The following is a 22,793-nucleotide window of genomic DNA, read 5'->3' as shown; positions in this document are numbered from 1 at the left end:
AAGACTTGGTAGATTTTCAAAAATCTTAAGTTGGAAGAATCCCGGGCAAGTAGAGAAATATTGTGAGGAAAATTATTTGCCTCAGTTGTCATATTGTGAAGCAACTGATACCCATCTTGTGCCTTCGCATGCGTTCGCAACTGACACCTAGTGTGACCTGACAATCATGTGTTGGAATTTTTACAGTCTGATTAAGCATTCATCCATCCGAAATCATTCTTTTAATATTTGGCAAAAGTTACACCTGTTATTTTTATTTCTCAGATACAGCAAACATGCTTTATTAAGAGCTATAATGACAATTATACAATATGAATGGTCTGAGTATTATTAAAAAAAAGTAGTTTACCTCAAAGCAGCAATGGAGGTGTTGTCCTTGGAAATGTTGACATTTTATGTTTTGAAAGTACAAGAACTACGTGCACACAAACAAGGTATATGCCAATGCACCTCAAACTTAACCAGACATTTCCCTGGCTAGTCTTTTATTGAAATCCCACTTAGTCTTCAAAAAAGTCTTCCTAGAGTATCCGTGTACTCTTCTACTTCAGCCCTTCGGTTACTTCCTGGACTAATATGAAGCTTTGTAACCAGTGGCAACTCCCTAGACTGTTCTTCTGATGGATACTTCTACCTGCTGATTAATCACCTGCAGAACAATCCCAGGTGTTAGACTGGATCCAGAAAACCTGAGACACCAGGCAGCGTCTCTGAGGCCATATAGCGCCTGCCCTGGCGCATCAATATCAGTTCCCTTTTTTTGCGCTTTTGACACAGATCTGAAGCTTTGCTCTCTGAGGAGTTTCCTCACACAAAGGTTAAAATACAAATTGCATTACCAATTCCCCTCATCAAGGTTGAAGTCCTGCAGGGATCGTGAAGGACAGCTGTCCAGTACGGACCCCAAAGCTATTTGTCTTTGGGCCTGGGGTCAGACCATTACTTACTGGCTTGCTCTTCCTGCCTCAGCTTACACCCTAAGGCCATAAAAGAGCACAAAACTATGCACTTCACGGCCAGAGAGAACTACTGTTGCCCCAACCATTCAACACATCGTTCTAGGTCAGGGGTCATGAAGAAAAAGCAAAGAAATTCAGAAAAATACTATAAAGTTAAGTCTCCCCGTTGCTCTCAAGTCTCCCACAGGACCTTCATCCTCTGAGCCGGAGTTAGGTGACTTTGACCCTCATGGCTCCTCCTCCGCGCAGTCCTGCTCCACCACTGGACTCTGCTTCAGAGTAACCATCAAACCTACCAGAACGTTCGGCGCTGGTGCCTCCACCACCCGAGATTCTGGTGTTGGCAACAGGTTTACCGGTGTACCCGACTCCATGTTCTGACCTGCTGGCGTTCCTCAATACCATGTATTCTATGATCTCGAAGGCATTGTTGCCAACTGGTGCCCCTTTTGGGCCAGCATACCATACCGGCTTACTATGATCATACCATTGCATCCAATGCCCTTCAGCACCGTTCTGAACGATCCGGTGCAAGCACCACATTGTTTTGACCCTGCGCTCAGGTACAGGGCCCATCAGAAATTGATGCCGTTTATGGCGCTACTTCCTCCACCTCTGACTTCAGGTGCGGTGCCACAGATGTCGAAGCTTGGCATCATTCCTCATCACAGACCCGGTTAGGATGCCAATGACTTTTGGAGGAAGAAGAGTACTGAAACCATCTTTGCCATATTTTCAGGACAAACTCTGACCCTATTAATCTGATTCTACATGGAGACTCTAGAAATTATGCTTATGAGTTTCAAGGACTGATCTCTGCCAGTGACCTAGATACCTCTCCAGAACTACCTATGTACTTCCCCACTGGTCCACCAATACGTGAAGCGGTCTCTGTTCATAAGGTGATTCTGAAGGCTGCCTAAGTGTTAGACTTGCAATTGTCAACCACAAAAGACACAACCAACATTCTTACAGAGGTCCTTTTATGCTCTATGTCTAAGCCAGAGCACCATCTTTCTTTTATTTAGGCCATTTTAGAGTCTGGCTTGACGGCATGGGAGAAACCTTCTGCTCAGGCAGTCAATCGGCTTGTAGACCGCCGTTATTGCAGAGTTCCAGGTGACACAGCATTTTTTTCAGCCCACCCCTCACCTGAGAGGCCTGTTCTGGGTGCCAATCTGAAGGTTCTCTTTCCACAAGACCCTCCGATAGGAAGTCAAAACATCTTAAGGCAAAAAGGCTTTTTCTGCAGGAAGTATTGCCCTGAAATTCCTCAACTCTACCTGTCTTCTTGCTACATATAATCATGCCTTTGTGGGATATGGCGAAAATCATCTCGCCTCATGTTAGGGATTACATGAGAAAACATTTCCAAGAGATAATTTTTTATGATCGAAATGTTGCCCACCATATTATAAAATAGGGGCTTGACACAGGAGATTCTGGGGCCCATGCCATGGGCATTACCATTACCATTCGTAGACATGCTTGGGTCCACACGTCTAGACCAATCTTATGGACTTACCTTTTGATGGTGTGCAGCTTTTTGGTGACTTGGCTGATTCAGCTCTGGGGTATTTCATAACCCTTAAACCCCACTACGCACTCCTCTTGCATGTTGTTCCTGCCTCCATCCAAAGATTACCGTCTGTTTATTTTGCTTTGGGGTCTACTCGGGATGGTCTTTCTTTTGCCGAAGACAATACCAGCAGCAATAGCGTAATCCTCTGGTCAGGAGGTGAGATGTAGAAAGAGTAGGAAAGAGCCATGGATCCACCTTGCAACCCTCCCCCTCATCCGCACCACAAGTAAAGCAGTCTTTTTTGGTTCCCCAAGTTCACCTGGAGCCTGTAGGAGGACGGTTGTCTCATCTTACGACCTGGAAGGCCATTACTTCAGACCACTTGGTCCTTCAAATCATAGAAACAGGTTACATCCTTCCCTTCCTTTAGGCTCTGCCCCCCATGGCCCCATTCCCTGCTTTCAGACCACCTAGACATACTGCAAGAGTAGGTGACAGCTCTTCTCCTGAGAGGAGCAATGGAGTTAGTGACAGAGCAGGAAAGGGCCATGGATGTTAGCTGGTTACTTTCTGGTAACCAAAAAGGATGGCAGTCTCTGCCCTATCCTACACCTCAGGGTTTTGAACTTTTTGCTCGGGTAGGAAATGTCCATAATGCTGACACTTGCGCAAAGACTACTGGCGTTGGAACTTGGAGACTGGATGGTTTCGCTCGACCTGCAGGATGCGAACTTTCATACAACTATACTGCAGTCGCTCACGAGGTTATTGCGATTTCTGGTGGGTTCTATGCTCTACTAATTTGAAGTTCCTCCTTTTGGTTTATTTCAGCACCTCAAGCCTTCACAAAGGTAATAGCAGTAGGGCTGGGCATAGTTCGCGAAGTCGCACTACGCGTAGCTACGCGAAGTGCACTTCGCACTACGTGAGCTACGCGAACTACGTAGTACCCTGTTTGCACTGTGCAAGATGCCGTTTTCATTGCACAGTGTGGACAAGCATCCGGCACTGTGCAATCATTGAAAACGGAATCTTGCACAGTGCGAGCTGTAGTTTTCTGCAGCACGAGTAGATTTTTACTCGAGCGGCAGCTTTCTCAACGCAGACTGGTAGTTTCTCACCGTGAGCATATGCGACCACTCGCAATAAGAAACCTGACCTCCCCGCGTTGAGAATCTCGCTGGGAGATTTATTTTCCACGCTTGCGATCGGCAACTTGATGTTGCTGATCGCGAACGAGGAAAAAGTCTTGCCGGATTGTCATTTTGCTTGCTCGCGGTCGCCAACTTGACGTTGACCACAAGCAAGCAAAAAATGACCACTACGCTACGCGTGTTCGCACTGTGCTACATGTAGTTTGCGTAGTGCGAAGTAGTGCAAACTTCACAAACTATACAAGCGTAGCGTAGTGCTTTGCCCAGGGTTAAATAGCAGTAGTAGCGGCCCATTTCAGAAGGTCGGGCATACCAATTTTTCCATACCTGGGCAACTAGCTGTTCATTTCCAGGTCGCTGGAGTTTGTCCTACGCCATCAGCAGTCAGCATCTTCTCAGCTGTTTGACTTTTCTCTGCTGTTCAACCTGGGATTTTTGATCAGCAAGCCCAAATCTCACCTGAGGCCCTCACGAGAACTCCAGTTCATAGTAATGGAGACCACTTTTCTTTGTGCCTTTTCCACACCTTAGAGGATCAGCGCAATTCAGGAAGGGTTTCATCCTTCCGGCTGGGTGCACGAATACCACTCCTGAGTACTCAGATTACTAGGGCTGCTAGCTTTCTGTGTTCGCCTAGTCACGCACATATGTCGGCATGAGGACCCTGCAGTGGTGCCTCCGCAGGCAATGGCATCAATAAGAGGGAGATCTGACCAGCTCTGTCATAAGCTTCCCCAGCCCTCAGCGGAAGCGGTTTGGGCAGGAAAAAAAGCACACCTGCAAGTGGGATGGTCATTACTCCCCCTCCAACCATGACTATGTCAACTTGAGAAGTCTGGAGGATCTGGAGATGTGATACCTTTTGTCCCTGGAGGAGCAGGCACTTCACATCAAACTGTTGGAATTGCAGGCAATTCGGCTGGCGCTCAAGGCTTTTCTCCCCTCCTTCCAAGGTACATTAACAAGCAGGGTGGCGTAGGGTTTCACCTCTTGGTCTGGAGGCGCTGAGACTGGTCACGGGCTCACCACCAAGGGATCTGGATAACAGCCAATCACCTGAAGGGGTCTCTGAATGTCAGAGCTGACGTTATCTTGGTGATCACAGGTGGAGGCTCCTAACAGAGGTAGTCCAGAATATCTTCGTGCAGTGGGGCACCCATCAGGTGGGTTTATTTGCCCCATCAGAGAATGCTCCATGCCAGCAGTTCAGTGCCCTCCAGTTTCCGTTGAAGGCAGCACTGGGGCTGCTTTTCAGTTGAGGTGAAACTTTAAACTGCACTGCGAGTCCCCGCCCCTCATACCCTTGATTTCTCAAGTTCTCAGGAAGATTCACCAAGACTCGGCCCAAATTATTCTAATAGGCCGAGAAGGGGTGGTATATGGACATTGTGCACTTCTCCACATGTCCACTGATCCACCTGCCATTCAGACTGGGCCTTCTCTCCCACTCCAGGGGAATTGTTCTGCAGCTCAATCTATAAGACCGCCACCTACATTCTTGGAGATTGCATGGGGACAGCAGAGTTCACTTCAGCTGCCACCGAAGGTGGTAGATGTAATCTTGTCAGCACATCGCACCTCTACCAAGTCTGCTTGCTTTAGCAGATGGAGAAACCTTATTGCATGGTGTGTAGACAATAATGTGGCCCTCTTGCAAGCCAAACCATCTCAGATTCTAAAATATTAGCTTTTCTTTGCTCAGAAGGGTTGGTGAATTGTCACTACGAATGGGTAAGTGGCTGCTTTGTCTGCATTGCTTTTTCTGGCAGACCCGCCGTTCCTTTAAGTTCTCTGTCGTTTTGCACTTTCTAAAAGGGTTGACAAACGTGTCCTACAACCCCTTTTGGGGATCCCAGTGGGACTTGGTTCTCATCTTTTTGATGTGGCTCCGTTTGACGCCTTAATAGTTATTTGCTGAGAATGTTAACTTTCAAAACTATGTTTTTGGTTGCTGTCACTTTTGCTAGACAGTAGAGTGAGATAAAAACCCTTAGTTGCTGTCCTCCCTTCACCATTTTCCATCCTGACAAGTTTGTGTTGCAAGCCAAGACTGCTTTCTCTCCGATCCATTTTTCTTCATACCTTGTAACCCCCTTCCCCCCCAAAGAGAAGGAGTGGTTGCAATGCTTGGATCCTTCTACTACTTGGAACACACCAAGGGCGTTTAACTAGGTGATCAGTTCATTATTAAATATTGTGGTGCCCAAAAGGGTAAGGTGGTGCAGAAGAGGACTCTTTCAATACTGATCCTCCTCTGCATCAAGAACTATTAAGCCTTAGCCAAGAAAGAACCACCAGAAGGGATCAGGGCCCATTCTACCAGGGCTAAGTCTACTTCTGCCCTTGCTGGAGGTGCCAACGTGAGCATACCTGCACAGATTCGCCAAGCACTATTGCACGGACTCGGAGGTGCGTAGGGATGGCCATTTTGCCAGATCTGTTTTACTGGACATCCTTATACATCCATCAACGCTCCTTCCGGTTAGGGTATTGCTGTGAAATCTGTTCTCCTGGTGAGGAATCTTCAGGTAGATGTATCCATTCGAAGAAACAGTTACTTACCTGCGGTACCAATCTTTCTGGTGGATACTCTATCTACCTGCAGATTCCTCACCAACCTGCCTGCCTACATGTTTGATGGGTGTGTTACATGAAAAGTTAATAAGATCCCAAACTATACTTTTTTTTTTTTTTTTTTAAAACCTTTATTGAAAAACAGGTATAAGTACAAGCGCAGGCCTACAACCACAAGGGCCGGCCGCAAAATCAGGAGAATCAAAAGAGAACAACATCAATGTGGACAGTAGAATGAATACAGGATAGACGAGTAATGAAATCGTTACACAGTAAGCGCCAGGATAAGAAAGGTTTCATTTTATGATGTATAGAGGAGGCAGAAGCCATATCTACCCATGTGTCATGCAACATACTCAGAAAAAGAGGGGGGGGGGACGAGAGGGAAGCAGCCCCCTACGCAATCAAATCACCACAGTAGAGCAAAGCCCAGATACATCCAATGCCCATCAAAGGTTCAAAAATAAAGGACAAATCGTAGCAATCAAGTAAATGGGCCATCGCATAGACCGCCCTCCCGCCCCGAAAAAGGAGAAAGTGCAGACACTTACGAAACGAAGGAGAAAGAACAAAGGGACATAGCCCACCCCCTAGAAAGAAAGCAAAAAAGGGGACCATAGAAGAAAACAAACTAAAATAACAAACACCCCCCCCACCCTACATCACTGTAATGGCTATGGCCTATCCCACTAAACAGCGTGCCTGTCGCCCAGAGTCACCCGAAATATAGAAGAGAGAGAAAGGGTATAATAACGAAGGGAAAAAGGAGAAAGGGATAAAAGGAGAGGAAAAAGAGGAGAGAGAAGGAGAGGAGAGAAGAGAGGAGGGGAGCCAGCGATCGAAATACAGAACACCACCCCACCCGCAATAACGGATCCCTAGTCGAGGTCAAAAAGGGGTACTGAGAAGAGCCCACATAAAGGATAAAGACAGGAACTGTCCAAATGATGAGGCACGGAGATGCCAATTAACAAAAACAAAAGTCCCGCAGGCACCCAGACACGATCATCCCTGTCCACTTCTATGAAAAGCAGAGCTGCCAGACCCCGCCACGGCCAGGAAACAGCATGATACAGCGGGTCCATACCAGTCAAGGAAAGCAAGTGGGATCTTCACGGAACACCGTCTCGGCGAACAAAAAGCAGCAAGGAAAAATCGGCAGCAGTCAGAATGCAGAAGTAACCCAAAAATCCACGTGGCCAAGCACAAAGTCCTGGCTGTCCAGCACAAAGCGAAGAAATCAGGATGTAGGAAATACTGCTGCATCGGCACCGGGTCCACTTGATCCCATGGAGTCGAACACCCAGCCGGATATCCCAGCACAGCAGCTGGAGAAGTCTCAACAATACCAACTCGGGGAGACGACACCGCGTCACAAAATGGCTGAACAACCATGGCGGCGATCCGCAACTCCAAGTCCCGGCAGTGCAAGGACAGGTCGATCCGCAGAGCACCCAGGGCGAACAAGACAGTACTCCGTGTAGGGGCCGCCCGAATCAAACGAGGTCTGGGGAGATCAAATGCAGCAACGTCCCTATCTCCAGGAGGAAGACGCTCCGAGGGGCCATCCGCCATCTTGTGCATATCGCCCGCCGCCATTGTCGCATCCGCCGCCAAGCCCACCAGGAGTGCCGGAGGCCCCAGGACACACAGCCGATCCGCGGCGGATGGCGCTCGGCGGAGAAAGGAGAGTCACCAGAAGAACGGGCGTGCTCCCCACAACACTCGGGGGAGCCCTGCACCGGATCCCAGGCGGGACAATCAACAGGAGTGGGCTTCTCACCCGAGGGGTGCCGGACAACGCGGCTTCTCTTCTTCGGGCCGGCAGGCAATCAGGCATGCGGGGTGGCCCCCCATCGGGGGTGGGTCCGCTCCGGCGCTTCCGGCTCGCGGCTCTCAGGCTCCCACCATCGGGTCTCTTCAGCGGTGCCGGGCCGCCGGCACTCCGAACACCTCCGGGCAGACACAGCACTCGAGGCCCCGGCGTCAGGGCCGGGAAGGCCAGCAAGGTTACAAGGGCAGAACGCAGAAACCACTGCACGCCAGAGCCCCGGAAAAGGACGGTAAGTGAAGGCTCTTCCCAGGTAACCAAATTCGGAACACCCCGATCAGGATTAAAGACAGGATAGGCGGCGGGGAAGAAGTGATCTCGGAGCGAGGCGTTTATGCGACCGTTCCGATCGTCATCTTGGCTCCTCCCCCCCCAAACTATACTTTTTGATACTGCACTTTTAGATTGATGTCAATCTGTCCTTTCTCCTCGAAGGTTTGGAAAAAATGGATGGAAAGTGCTTCGTTGCGCAGGGGCAGGTGCTGTGTGGTCTCGGGGATGCTGCCTGACTTCACTTCAGGCGTCAACCGAGACCAGCACTCACTACCTTCAACTTCAGAGCTTTTGAAGTTCTCCAGATCCAGATTGATGACTGGGATTGTCTGCTGGTGACAAATCTTCAGGCAGATAGATTATCCACCAGAAAAATCGTTCCAGCATGTAAGTAGCTTTTTCTTCTGTAGTCTTGCGATTTTCCATACACGTCCTTACCACGGACCCGTTTTTCAACCAGGAGAGCTGCTGTCTCCATCTGAGAATCTGGGAAGCCATGTTAAATGCATGGCAGAACTGAAAAAAATAAGTTACTTACCTGTAACTGTAGTTCTACAGTATCAATCAATCAATCAGGGAAATTGTAAGCACGCTACTCACCCTTGGGGGTTTCAAGGCCCTGAATGGGGGGGGGGGGGTTAAGCAGCTCCATTCAGTCGAAGAGCCAGGTCTTGAGCGTCTACCTGAAGATGTTCAGGGAGGGGGTGCCTCTGATGTTGAGCGGGAGCTCGTTCCAGGTCTTGGCTGCGATGTAGGGGAAGGTTCTTCCACCAGTTCTGGCTTTGTAGATGCACGGGATTTCAGAGAGGGCGAGGTCAGCGGATCAGAGGTTTCTCTTGGGTACGTGGAGGGAGATTCTCTCGTTGAGGTATTGGGGTCCGGTGTTGTGGATGTATTTGTAGGTGTGGGTGAGTATCCTGAAAGTGACTCTTCTCCCCGGGAGCCAGTGGAGGTTCCATAGGTGTTGGGTGGTGTGTTTGTGTCAAGGAATGTCGAGGATGAGTCTGGCTGCGGTGTTCTGTATGGTCTGGAGCTTGCAGATAAGAGACTTGTTGATCCCGACGTAGAGGGTGTTTCTGTAGTCTAGTCTGCTGGTGATGAGCGCGTAGGTGAAGGCCTTCCTTGATTCGTGGGGCATCCACTTGAAGGTCATTCGGAGGATTCAGAGGGTGTTGAAGCAGCTGGAGGCGTGGGCGTTAACCTGTCGGATCATGGAGTGGGAGAAGTTGAGTACGATGCTGTGGTTTCTGGCGTGGTTTGTGGGTGTGGGGGGCCGTCGAGGGCGATAGGCCACCAGGTGTTGTCCCATGCTGAGGGGGAGGGTCCGAGGACGAGGACTTCTGTCTTCTCCGAGTTGAGCTTTAGGCAGTTTCTGCTCATCCAGGATGTGACGTCCTTCATTCCTTCCTGGAAGTTGAGTCTGGTGGTGATTGGGTCCTTGGTGAGGGAGAGGATGAGCTGGGTGTCGCTGGCGTAGGATACTATGCTGAGTCCGTGCTGTCTGACGATGGCGGCGAGGGGGGCCATTTAGATGTTGAAGAGCGTGGGGCTGAGCGATGATCCTTGGGGTACTCCGCAGTTGATTTCTGTGGGTTCAGAGAGGAAGGGTGGTAGTCTGATTCTTTGGGTTCTGCCGGTGAGGAACGAGCTGATCCAGTCAAGGGCGGTTCCTTGTATGCCGGCGTTGTGTAGTCTGGCGATGAGTGTGCAGTGGGAGACGGTGTTGATCGCTGCAGAGAGGTTGGGTAGGATCAGGGCTGCGGGACGTCCTTGGTCGAGGAGGGTGTGGATGTCGTCTGTGGTGGCGAGTAGGGTGGTTTCGGTGCTGTGGCTGCTGTGGAATCCGTATTGGAAGGGGTCGAGGATGGAGTTTTCTTCGATGAATTTGGTTAGTTGTGCATTGATGGTCTTCTCTGTGACTTTGGCCGTGAAGGGGAGGAGGGAGATGGGTCGTAGTTCTTGAGGTCGGTGGGGTCTGTTGAGGACTTCTCTAGCAGGGGTCGGACTTCTGCATGTTTCCAGTTGTTGGGAAAGGTGCCGGTCTTGAAGATGTTTTGATGGTGTGTCGTAGTTCTGGAGCGATGGCGGTGGTGGCTCTGTGGAAAATGTGCGGGGGGCAGGGGTCCGTGGGTGCCCCCGAGTGGATGCCTTTCATGGTCGAGGTGCTGTCTTCGGTGTTGGAATCTTTCATAGATTCACACACTTGAATCATTCCCCGTTGTCGAGATGGGAGTCCTCGGTATATTTAGAAAAGTAATGTCACAATGGACATAGGACTTAAAGGCCTAACTATTTAGTTACATATCTAAGTCCTTATTTAAAAAAGTACTAAACTTAGAAAACAACCAATCTGCTGACACGACCCTGTAGAACCTTCCTGAAAGGAGCTCTAGTCCCTCAGATTTTATTAAGCATAGCACGTGCAAATAGAAGTAACTTAGATGAGCCTTTCTAGGGGAGTTGGGTGTGTTGCATGTGAATTTATGAAAGGTTCCAATACTGGAGAACTACCGTTACGGGTAAGGAACTTATTTTCTTAGTCCAGTATTGGAACTTTCATAGATTCACTTGCTCGAATCAGAGTAAAGAGCAGTAATTAGCACATTTCGCTATGTAATAAGAAAAAAATGTATGCATATGCAAATAGTCAGTAACTATTGTTTGCATATACATAATAGTAAACAAACTTCAAACACAAAAAAGAAAATGTGAGTCAAAATGGATGGTGGGAAGCAAAGAAAGGCACACCTTCATTGAAACAGATGTCTCAGCACCGCTTGTCCCACTGCAGCATCTCTTATGGCCTCAGAATCCAAGCTGTAATGCTTAGTAAATGTATGTGGAGTCTTCCAGGTTGCTGCTCTACAGATGTCTGATAGGGACACACCAGCAAACAGCGCCACAGGCGTAGACACTGCTCTAGTAGAGCGAGCATGGACCTTTGACAGCAGTGGCTGGCTAGCCTGTTGGTTGCAGAAGAGGATTGCACTAGAGATCCATCTAGAGATGCTTTGTTTCGTCAGAGGGAAACCTTTCCTAGGTGCGTTGTAAGCTACGAACAATTGATTGGATTTGCGGACAAATTTGATTCTGTCCAGATAGAAGTTTAGGCACTGTGTGATATCCAAGGAATGCAAAGCACATTCTGCTGCTGTCAGAGGATTTGGGAAAAAAGATTTTAGCACAATCGGTTAGTTAAAATGAAAGTCCAAGGTGCAAAACTGTATGCCAAGGTTATTCTTGGCTCATTGAAGAAGTGGGATGAGGGTAATGGAATTGTCCCACTTGAACAAGGGGGTTTTAAGCATGGGCAGTTAATGTTAGATCATTGCTTCAGATTGTGGGTCCGGAGCATTAGGCAAAGGAAACAACTAGGAGTTTATTCTGTTTTGTTGACTTTAGCTTGTTTGCTTGTTGATTTGGTAGATCGTAGTATACTCTGGGCTTAATTAAGACAGCAGGGAATCCCCAAATGGTTATTGGCAATCCAGCTGGAATTGCATTCTGAAAATTGGGCCCAAGTGGAGCTTGACTTGGAAGGGGCCCTTTCAGGGAGAATACCTCTAGGAAATGGATTAAGGCAGGGCTGCGTCCCGCCCCCCAAGTTCTCTCTGTTCTTAGCTGACCTTTGGGGGGGTACTGCCAGCAACCCAGTCCTTTTCGCTGAAAATAGGGGGTAGACATGTGTCTGGTCTACTCTATGCAGATGATTTGGCAATTCTGGATTTGACCCAAGTAGGCCTACAGAGAAAGTTGAAGATATTTAATAATTATTGTGAGGTTAATAAATTAAAGGTGAATACAAATAATTCCCTTTGGGGGGTAAACTGTATAAGGTAATAGTAGGGTAGAGGTGGTATTGTCCTATGAGAACCTAGGTATGAGGTTTACAAGAAAGCTAAACTACACTTTATAATAAAGGGCATGTCTCAATGCTAATAGGACCCATGAAACACACAGACGCAATATGGCATACAGCACAGGCACGGTTGGGATGGCGGGGAGTCATTACCCGGCTTACTCCGCTCTGGGATACTAAACGCCTTGGACGACTTAGAAACAGCAAGGGCTTTGAACAATGGGACACCATAGGCATCTCCACAGTGGGCGACCTGTGGGACAAAGGGACTGTGATCCCATTTGAACAGCTTTGGTAACAGTATGAGCTTGCCACGCCTGAAGTTTTCCATTACACACAGATTCAACATGCACTGTTTGCAGTTCTACCGCAGGGCACGGAAGTACCTGAGGCCTCCCCGCTGGAGGACTGCTGACGGACTGCATGAAAAAGCAAGCCACATCGTTCACTTATCGCAAATTAATCAATAATCTACCAGACCCTACAATCTCTCTTAGAGATAAATGGACGCATGAAGTAGGAGACCTAGATGAAACAGAGTGGCAGGAGGCATTGGCCTCACCGAAAGAGGGGGGTATACCCTCACGGCTCAGACTAGTACAGCTAAAAATACTACACCGCACATATCACACTAGATGCACTCTATACAAGATGGGCAGAGCACAGCATCCATACTGTCTTAGAGGGTGTGGGAAAGAAGGGACCATCTACCACACAGTGTGGCACTGCCCCAAGATAGCGCACTACTGGAAAATGATACTGAGAACGGTGTCACAGACGGAGGGGGTATCTCTAGTTCCAGAACCGCGGAGGTGCCTGCTAAATGTATGGGAGCCGAATGATCTTACGCATCATGCACAAACATGTGCCACAATGGGACTAATGATGGCTAAACGAAATATAGCGCAGAAATGGGGGGCGGCGGAGTTGCTGTCGTTGGCAGCATGGTATACAGACATGGACATGGCCATGATGGCCGAAAGGACATTATTTATCAATCGAGGATGCCCCAAGAAATGGAGCAAGATATGGGGAGCGTGGAACAGGTTCCGGGGGGATATATGTGTCAGCCATCGCCAGACTGTGATGAGGAGAGTTCAGAGGGGGAGCAATATTATGTGTGTCAAGACAAACCTAAGTAGACTGTCCGGTGAATTGATTGTATTCAGACGAATATGTAATGACGTTAAACGTGGTTTGTTGCTGTGGAAGTGTATGCTAACTGTAAAATGTGATTATGTCCAACCTGAATCATATGCCAAAGTTTGTAATGAAAACAATAAAACAGATTTAAAAAAAAAAAAGAAAGCTAAACTAGGCCCTACATAAAGAATCGTTGGAGATGCGTTTTAAGAATACCGTTGGTGGCCCATCCTGGCCTCCCCTTTTGACAGCGTATAATGCAATGGTTCTTTATCAATGTCTTTACTGCGCTGAGGTATTGTAATTAAGTATGGAGGGAAGTTAGGAGTGGTGTGAGAACAAGTATTTGAAAAAAGCGTTAGCTCTCCCAAAAAGTGCAATGGCCCATGCAATAAGGCTGGAAGGGGATTTGCAGGCCTGGAATTTCTCAGCCTATAAAGCAACCCTACGATTTTGGAGAAAACTTTGGTCCTCAGAGACACAGAAGGTATCAGCTTTATGCACTTCTGAAATAGGAAGGAGGGAGCTGAGATGGGCGGTGCAGATCCGAAATAACTTAGTTGCCATTGCAGGAGGCCTTAAAAATCTAGGAATTTAAGATAACCGAGGCCTCCCATCTTCCGAACGCTGAACTAAACAGGCCAGTAGAGGAGAGTCTAGATCTGCTGATATGGAGTATGTTGGGAACAGACCTTCTGCAAAGTATACTTTAGAATCTTGGGACAACAGGAGGGCATTCCTATACATATCAGCTCTTGCTGTCACCCATCTACGTTTAGTTCTATTAAATTCCCAGTAGCTTTGAATGTCCGATATTTAAGGGCAGAAAAATTTGCAGTTTCTCTGAATGCTAAGCATAACTGCACATGTGGTTTGTGGTTCTAAAATGTCGATGTTCATCTGTTAAATGATTGTTGTCATTTTAATAGGATTCAACATCTGATTTTAAAACTGCTTTTTGATAAGATATAATATAATTCATCGTAATAACACACTTGCACTTTTGTTGAACATGGATTTCGATGTTGCATGGCCCTGGCACCATTTTTAAAAATATGCTTGGATTAGTGATGCAAGAGGCTTGGCCAAAGAGTTTTAAGTTAGATATTTTAGAGCTGAGGCATTAAGAAGAAGGGATTTTATGTATCAAAGATATGTGTCCTCTGGTTTGAGCCTGTATCAGAAGCATTGGGGGAGTAGAGATAGGTGGGGTTAAATTTAATGTAAATGTAACCAGTTTTAAAATGTATTTTTTAAAGACAAGTGTCCAAACATTTATAAAGTTGAACTTGAACTTAATATTGATTAATTAGCATGGATCAAAAAACATACATAGTTTACAGATTATATATAGGCACACTGGAGGGGATTAAGAATATAATATCGCAGTTTGAAGTTGTGCGATTTAAAGATGATATATTTGTAGGCATTATTTCTTAGGTAATACATATTGATTGAAAAATGCGTTTGATGCAGGGCGGGTTGAATTAAATTAACGTTCCTATTGTTGAGTAAACTATAAGTTTGGAAGCAATATTCCACATGCGAAAGAGCCGTAGATGCTCAATAGAAACCTGATCAGATGTTGAGGGTGTATGTAGGAGTTGTCACAAAGGAAAGTTTGATAATATACATAGCAATCAACATTATCACCAGACTTAAGGTGTGAGGCCGTAAGTGTTTCTCGTGTTATCAGAGCAAAGCAGGAAGAACAAGGACTAAATTTACTTTATACTGAGGCCAGCAAATCAATGAAGTAAATGTGTCTGCATCTCTTGTGGGTTATTACTAGCCTCGGAAGCAAGGGCTGAGTGACAAATGTTTTATTTAATGTTAAAGTTATTTTAAATACCCCTTCCTGTCCAAATCCTGTCCCATGGTAGTTCACTGCATAATGTTCCCTGTCATTAATATTGTGAATATAAAGGACGACACTCAGTAGAAGAAATATCTTGTATACCCTAAACACTATTTCTTCCAACAAGAGTCACCTGCTGACAAACAAGACACACTCTTTCTCCATTACTTGGAAAGAAGTGTTTGTGTTTGTGCACCCCCCAAAAAAACATGCTATTCGTGGCTTGCAAAAAATGTAGACCGTATGAAGTCATGTGCTGCAACCTAAATGATCCTCTATTTGTCAATAACCTATATAAACAGACTGGAACATGTTCAGACATTTTCCATGAACACAGTAAATTGTATCACATTACTCCCTTGAAAATACACTCACTCTGCAAAATCAATACTCTATGTAACGACTTTCTCTTTTTATCGGTCAATTCCCTTTTCCAGCTCAAGCACAGCTCCTGAAGCAGTTGGTGACACTGCCTGTCCGAGCAGACACACTCAGCATTCAGAATCGAAGGACGGAACTTGATAAGAAGCTCTCAGAGATTGAAGAGGCCCTCAAAATATTCTCCAGACCTAAAGTCTTCATCCGAACAGACTCTTGATCTATAATGGGACCAGCATGCTTCTCAGTGGAGATATATGGTGGGCCAGCTATGTCCGGTTCGATGAGCACCCGCACTTGTTCCTGTTCACTGTACTGTTAAAGCCTGTTTCTACCAATTCACCTACATCACGACATGGGGTCCATTACCTAAAAGCATCATGATCTGATACCAAACTGTCTTGCTGTTGGATAATGTCAGTATGATCTCTGATGATGAATTACGCGATGCAGCTGAGTAGGTATGCCTTGCTTTCCTTTGTATAGTATCCGATTATACCACAGTTATGGATGTAAGGGATATCAACTGCTCAATGTGATATCCTGCAACACTTCTAAGTAGTAGTAGTGGTGGTAATTACTGAGCAATGTTGTGTCACTCTCCGAGGAGAGGGGAAAGGCTCCCCTGCAATGTGGTTTACTTCTACAGGCAAAGCCTGGAATGATGGTGACCTCTACACTAGGGTTGAAGTGCTAATGTCACCCGTGTGATGTGGATGGTGTCATCTAATGCAAAGGCTGGACTGGTTATAATCCTCTAGGAAGAGGCCGTCGAACTGAATTAAGATCAAAATGTAACAATCTGTGGCAGCCAGATCTTGTGTGCAGCTTTCACTGTCCACCCTGTCAGTTTTTTCTGGAGGACGTGATAAAGGGCAGGTGGAGAGCAGGCAGCGCTGCTTTGCTTGCATGCTTTAAGCATGTTTGTGATTTCCTTGCACTTTGATGGAGTGGTCAAGCAGTCAATGAGGTGGACAGATCTGCTAAATAATTGCTTTAGTATTTTGAGAGTGGTGGGAAAGACGTTATTTCACACCATGATACCTCACCACATATTAAACTTCAGAATTTTCTTGAAAGAATAAGAAGAGTATATTTTTTAAGTATTTATTTAATGGAGTCCCTAGCATGGGCTAATTTTGTTATGTTAACTCTCAGAGGAGTATTTCCAAATGTCTGAGGAAGTAGATATCTTTATTTCGCTACTGTTTACAGACGGTCACAGTTGCTGAGCAAGACCTCTAGAGTCTGTAGACTTTCTGTGTTAACTTCCAATGTGAAGTCACCATCTATGAAATTACCTCCTCATTGAAATCTGCTCACTTCTCAATCTGTTGTCCTTTCATAAAAATCTGACAACAGTCATTTCTTTAGTAGCTTATAGAGTCTTAGTCCTGCAGAGAATGAGTCAAATGCTTTAAATATCACTTGATCTACTAACTCCAAACTGTTATCCCATTGAATATTTGAATTTGTTACTGGTTTCACTCGGTCAGTGACCAATCAAATAATTGTTTATTCACAAACGGGGGTATGCATGAATACAAGTTAAAATACAAAACAATAAGATACGCACAATAAATGAATCAGTTAAAGAATAGATGTGCCAACAAAAAATACTGCTAAATAGAGGTAAAAACTTAAATCAAGCATACTTTCTCTTATAGAAAACAGCAGATTTCAGGAAGGAGCCCACTCTGTGCCAAACCTCCTCACTGCTTAACAGTTGCAAATAACGAAAAGCCACCCAGCAGTGTGCCAGGTGGCATTTCTTTAATAACGGCATGAGAAATTGTTTGGTTAGGATTACATAACGTTTACAAAAAATAAAGAAATGACGCAAGGTTTGCTCAGAAGAGCCGTCACACAGACAAGAACCCAGGGATGATAGGCTACTGAATTCCATGGGTAAGCTAAGCAGATGGTGGACAGTTCCTGCCCTAAGACAGAACAAAAGTGACCTTTCCCATCTTCCTATCGCCCATGTTAAATAAGGCGCCAAACCATCTGTTTCTTTCAAGCTAAAGTAAATCTGCACTGCAGTTTTACTGCTTTTAGGGCTCTCCCTCAGAGTTCATCTTCTCATAAAAAGAAATGTCACTCTCTTTTTATCCTCTTTATTTCCGAGAGTTGGCGAGTGAGTAGCTGTGGGCTACCAAGATCATTTAGGGATGAATCAATATAGGCAATCTGCGAGATACATTTAATAATAGCTGTATTCAGAGTTGCCTCAGGGTTTTTCCAAATCGAAACCCATAGCAAGATGGGGACCAGTTTGATCAGATCTTCCAGGTACAGCAAACCAATCTCCCAGTGACAAAGTGTGAGCTAGTTGCCGCTAGGTGCAACATGCGGGTTAACTCAACCTGCACAGGATGGCTGTTTGAATAACCCCAAACTCCTGTACCATAACTAGCTTTTGGAACACACCAAATCTTATACATAAACAAGAGGGGAGCCATGGCCTTGCGACCCGTAGGCCACAAAAGGTTCAAAAGTGCTCCTATCGCCCTACATTGTTTTGTTTTGCTTGGTGAATATGGGAACCCCGTGTGCCCAAAGAAGTAAACACAACTCCCAAATGCAGGAAATTGTGCACGCAAGTTAAATATTTGTTCCCACAAACGAATGCGGTATCCCTGTACTTCTTAGGGCCCCACAACATGTTCTGAGATTATTTTTAAATAGTTGATAAATCCAGATCTGCCATGAATTTGACAAAAGAGTCTACTAACTTTTGTAGGGCTTTAGGGGAGCAAGCCATCAAAACCGTGTCGTCCTCATACAATAACACTGAAGTAGCTACACTGCTTATTGGTCGGTGACAGGTGCTGTGCACTGTAAGGCTGAATAATCCTCTTGTTTACTCAGATCTGGTCACGCTGTGAATTTCACCTTTAGAAGCCTCAACCCCTAAGCAGAGAGAACAAGCTGTCATAACAGTAATGGGTCACTACTGATTTGGTTGAGGTTACAAACTGTCTCTGCTGTACATTACCTTCTCAGCCCTGCTCTGTCCCCTTCCTTATCTCTGTGAAGTGGCCCTTACCCTACAGGGGTGATCTATCGTAAATGGGGAAAATAACCTATCCCCTCCAATCCACGAATGTCTCTTCAGACTCCTCCCACAAGGAAAGCCCATAAAGGGTACATCATCTTGTAGCACAACTTGTTATTTTGTGTCTGCTGTACAGATTGTGGGGGTCTTGGTTTGGCTGGACCCTGATTGCTAGCTCGTTAGTGTATCAAGAGATTGCAAAGGCCCTGGTAAGAATAGGAGAGACCTTTCTGGTCTTCCAGCAGAAAGTCAAGGTTCAAATGTCATGCTCTGCAATGGGTTCTGCTGTTCCTGCTCGAATATCAGAAACTATTGCAGGCTCTGGGAGAAATGTATGGTTCCATCGGCACCTCCACTACCAGTCCTTTGCCTCCTTTCACTCCTATGTGGCAAGTAAAATAAGGGTGCAGAACGTCCATTGGCTGGGCTAGGTTGACTAATATTCAGAAAGCAGATTCCTTAGACGAGCCTTGCAGGACAGCCTTCTGGCGCTACTATGGTATTTGAATAGAGTAGGGGTCTAAATGTAGAGCACAATATGTATATATTTAAATGCATTTTATGGTGTTTCTCAATCCTTACTAGAGGCGTATGTCTTTTGAAGTTAGCCCTGATGAAGGATGCTTTTTTAACCCAGTGTTCTGGCCTCACTGACTGGCCGCTGGACATTTTTTGTAGTGAAAGTTGCCTTCTTTTATTTTGCTACAATGCAGTAGAAGAGTAAGTTAGTTATACCCTAGGGATCTGAGCTGGGCTGTTTTTAAGGGCTGGTATTCCATGGTCCTGAATGTTGTGGCCTTAATGGAATCATGGAACCCTGTAAACACTACTCTAGTTACAATCATAGCTTTAGAGGTAAAAGAGATGGTGGTGAAATAGTAGGAGAATTGGCCCTATTTTTTCTCTTCCAGCTCCTGGAAGCAAACTCTGCTCAGATTGCTTCCCTGACAGAGATCCTACAGAGAGCAAGAGAGGGTGCTTTGCTACACAAAAATCTGGTTGATCATCCTTCTTCCTATTTTTCATCAGTGTCTGCTTGAGAAGCTTCATTCCCTTCTTGCGTTTTATCCTGTCCCCCTGTAAAATATGAGGTTGATGAGGACGACGACCCTAAGCCAGCTCCGAAAGGCAAGTTTGTTCATCATTCTGATATGCTTTTTCTCCCAATTATTTGGAGGATAATCTTCAGCTACTGAAGGAGGAAGTAATCCGCAGGACCAGCTCAGTCATGTTTCAACAGTTCGAAGTTCCAAGAATATTTGTGAACAGCGACATTAGAGATTTACGGTTAGATGATTGATGGAATCCTAATAAACCAACCTGTTCCACATTTTTTACTAAACTTGGTTTGCTAAGAGTGAGCTGGATCTACCTTCCTCCCTAATTCTGGATCCTTTGTTGGCTAATGTGGCTGGATGTCTATCAGTGGTTACTAACAAAGATATAGCTGAGGATCCTCTCGATAGGCAGTTGGTATAGTCTCTTAAGAAAAGTTACGCTGGACTAAACTTGGCTACCAGAGATTGGCCTTTATGCTACTGAGGCATCTGAGGTATTTGTTAAAGACTTTCATGCAGTTGCTAATACTGTGCAGTCAGGCCAAGTCCTTTTCTTCTGTACCTGTGATGTACTCAAAGCCATGACATTTGCACCAGAGTCTATGTTTACAGCCTCCAAGGCAGATCCATTCAATGGAACGCAAAGGGTGAATGAAACAAAAATCAAAAATCCCCTTTGCTGATATAAGCATCTGGAGATTCAACTCTGTTTAGGGGTCAACTTGAAGAACTTTTGAAAAAGACCTTTGAGAATTAGAAATGTGTCCAGATCTTCCAAAGTCAGGCTAAGAGTGGGAAACCTTCCTAGCTCAGTTTTCTTACATCTTGGCAGAGGCAGTTCTATCCTCCAGCTTCTAGGTGTCAATATCGGTCTTTCTTTTTATAAGGTCAAAGCGATGGTAATTCAGATTCCTCCTCCTCCTCCTCCTCCTCCTCTTAAAGCTATGCTGAGCATCTACCTCCCTTCTCGAGGCCGGTGGGAGACGGACTGTCTCTCATCAGCTATGATTGGGAAAACTCATTTTCAGAACCCTGCTTGTAAGAAGTAATCAAACATGTTTGGTTTCTGGACTATAAGTCTGTTCAAGGTTTTCAATTGAGCATCTTCCAAACATATGGCCCTTTTGCTTGGGATTGTGGCACTGGTAAAGGAAAGAGCTTTGATACCTGTGCCACCAAAAAGCTCATCGAGGGGTCTATTTCTCAGTGTTTCTGGTATTGAAACCTTCAGGCAGTTACTGACTAATTATCAGCCTCAAGCCACTGAACCAATTTATGAAGACAATTCACTTCAGAAAGGACACTGCAACGGATCATTCCATTGATTGAAACAGGAAAATAGATAACATCCGTATATATCTGCAGGATGCTTAGCTATACATCCCAGTTCACCTCTCTCATCAACAATTTCTGAGTATTTGTAGGAGGGGATTCTATTGGCAGTCTCAAATATTACCTTTCGGCCTAAAATGATCTCGGAGGATGTTTATTAAAGTCGTGGCTGCACTGGTGTCAATCCTGCAGAGTGCCAGGATCCTTGTCCCACCTTACATGGATGATTTGTTTATTCATTCTCCTTCAGATTCCAGGACAGTGAAGGAGAAGGAGAGTATATGTTGTCTCTTAGGCCTTCAAGGATTCCTGATCAAAAATCTCACCTGACTCCAACATAAGATCTGGAATTTATTGGAGTCTGATTCAGGAGACATTTGTACTCTGTCTTTCTTTCTGCATTCAGTGTTTCAAATATGTGTCATTATCTGCCTGCCTTACGGAGACAGAAGTGGGATCCACCCAGTTACTGTTTCCAGGTTGAGGGAGACATGGTACGTTCTGGTCTTGGGATAAGTGCCGAGGGAATTACATGGGTAGATCTAGATGTGACCACATCAGTTTCTTTTCTAATTTTGTTTTTCCTTCATCTTTGTAGTACGACAAGTTCACCTACAGCTGCTTCCCCTATTCCGACATCTGCTTCATTATTGGAAACCTCCTTTTGGGAATTCAACCTGTTGTTTCCAGTAGCTAGGACAAGTCAGGAGACTCTACAGTGTTGGTTACAGTCATCAAAGCTCAAGGAAGATGTTACTCAGACCCGCTCAATTCCTTTAGTCATTACTAAAGATGCTAGAAGCTGAGGTTGATGTACAATTCTGGGGATTCTGTCTGTGCAAGCAATGTAGGTCCCATCAGAAAGGAAGCAGACCTTTACTCAGTGGGAACTTGTGGGCATTTTCAGGACTCTACTTTGGTTTGCTTCACAGTTACAGGGCCAGACAGTTCTCCACACTGACAACACATTGGGGAAATCCTATGTGAACTTTCAGCCAGGATCGGGCTCATCATTACAAGTCTTCCTGCTGTTTGAGATTGGATGCTGGGTGAAATGAATCTTCTAATACTATATCCCCACATTTGGAGAGTGGAAATAAAGTGGTGGGCTAACTGTTTAGGGTCTTTTCTCCATTATACAACTTTCTTCTAAGCTCCTGAGTATTCCTCTGAGCCATGTTTGAGTTGCAGGACTCGTCGGATAGATTTCTTCACAAACTCCAGCGATACACTATTGCCTTGCTTCATTTCAAGGTTTCTGGAGATCGGGCCGTGGGAGAGGGATGCTCCAGCTTCCTCTTGTCCGTCTCTTCTACATTACATCTTTCCCCCCTTTCTCCCTCATAGCCAAGTTCTTTGCTCGATTCCACAGGGAGAATACAGTAATCAATATAAATGCTCCCTTTTTCACTGACATGGGATTGTTTGTTTCCTCTTCTAAGGCACCTAAATGTATACCCCAGGTGGCTCCTTCCTTTGGACCAATTGCCTATGTAGAGTCCTCTCCTAACTCTCTTTTACTACCAGCAACTTCTTCTATGTGTTAGAAGGCTGAAAGTATGGGGCTATGGCAGTTAGGCCTTTGTTCAGTTTTAGCTTCTTCTATTTAGGAGTCTTGCAGAGGTTCTTCTTTTTCCTCTTGGTGACAAGCTCACACATTTCAACCCTTGGAATTTTTTAACCAAAAAGAGTGTTACAATTTCTGATGTATGGGTTTGATTTAGATCTCATAGTGTCTGCTCTCTGCTTTCAATGTTCACCACTAAATATGAGATCGAGATACATGTTGCCTTC

General features: G+C 45.6%; 1 protein-coding gene and 1 long non-coding RNA gene across 2 annotated transcripts in view; one reads left to right on the top strand and one right to left on the bottom strand.

Moving 5' to 3' along the window:
• ENKD1 (enkurin domain containing 1) overlaps window positions 1-17,386 on the top strand; it is an 87,280-nt gene extending 69,894 nt beyond the window's left edge. The window contains exon 8 of the mRNA XM_078669325.1: window positions 15,611-17,386. Coding sequence (XP_078525451.1) covers window positions 15,611-15,771 — 161 coding nt within the window. The 3' untranslated portion in view covers window positions 15,772-17,386. The remainder of the gene's footprint in view (window positions 1-15,610) is intronic.
• The window catches only part of LOC144798450 (uncharacterized), a 1,486,395-nt gene that overhangs the window by 719,217 nt on the left and 744,385 nt on the right, over window positions 1-22,793 (bottom strand). The gene's annotated exons all lie outside the window — the stretch shown is intronic.

This window comes from Lissotriton helveticus, chromosome 12, assembly GCF_964261635.1.
Source record: "Lissotriton helveticus chromosome 12, aLisHel1.1, whole genome shotgun sequence".
Taxonomy (NCBI): domain Eukaryota; kingdom Metazoa; phylum Chordata; class Amphibia; order Caudata; family Salamandridae; genus Lissotriton; species Lissotriton helveticus.
The sequence above is the reverse complement of the archived record's forward strand: the minus strand, read 5'-3'. Positions and strand labels throughout refer to the sequence as shown.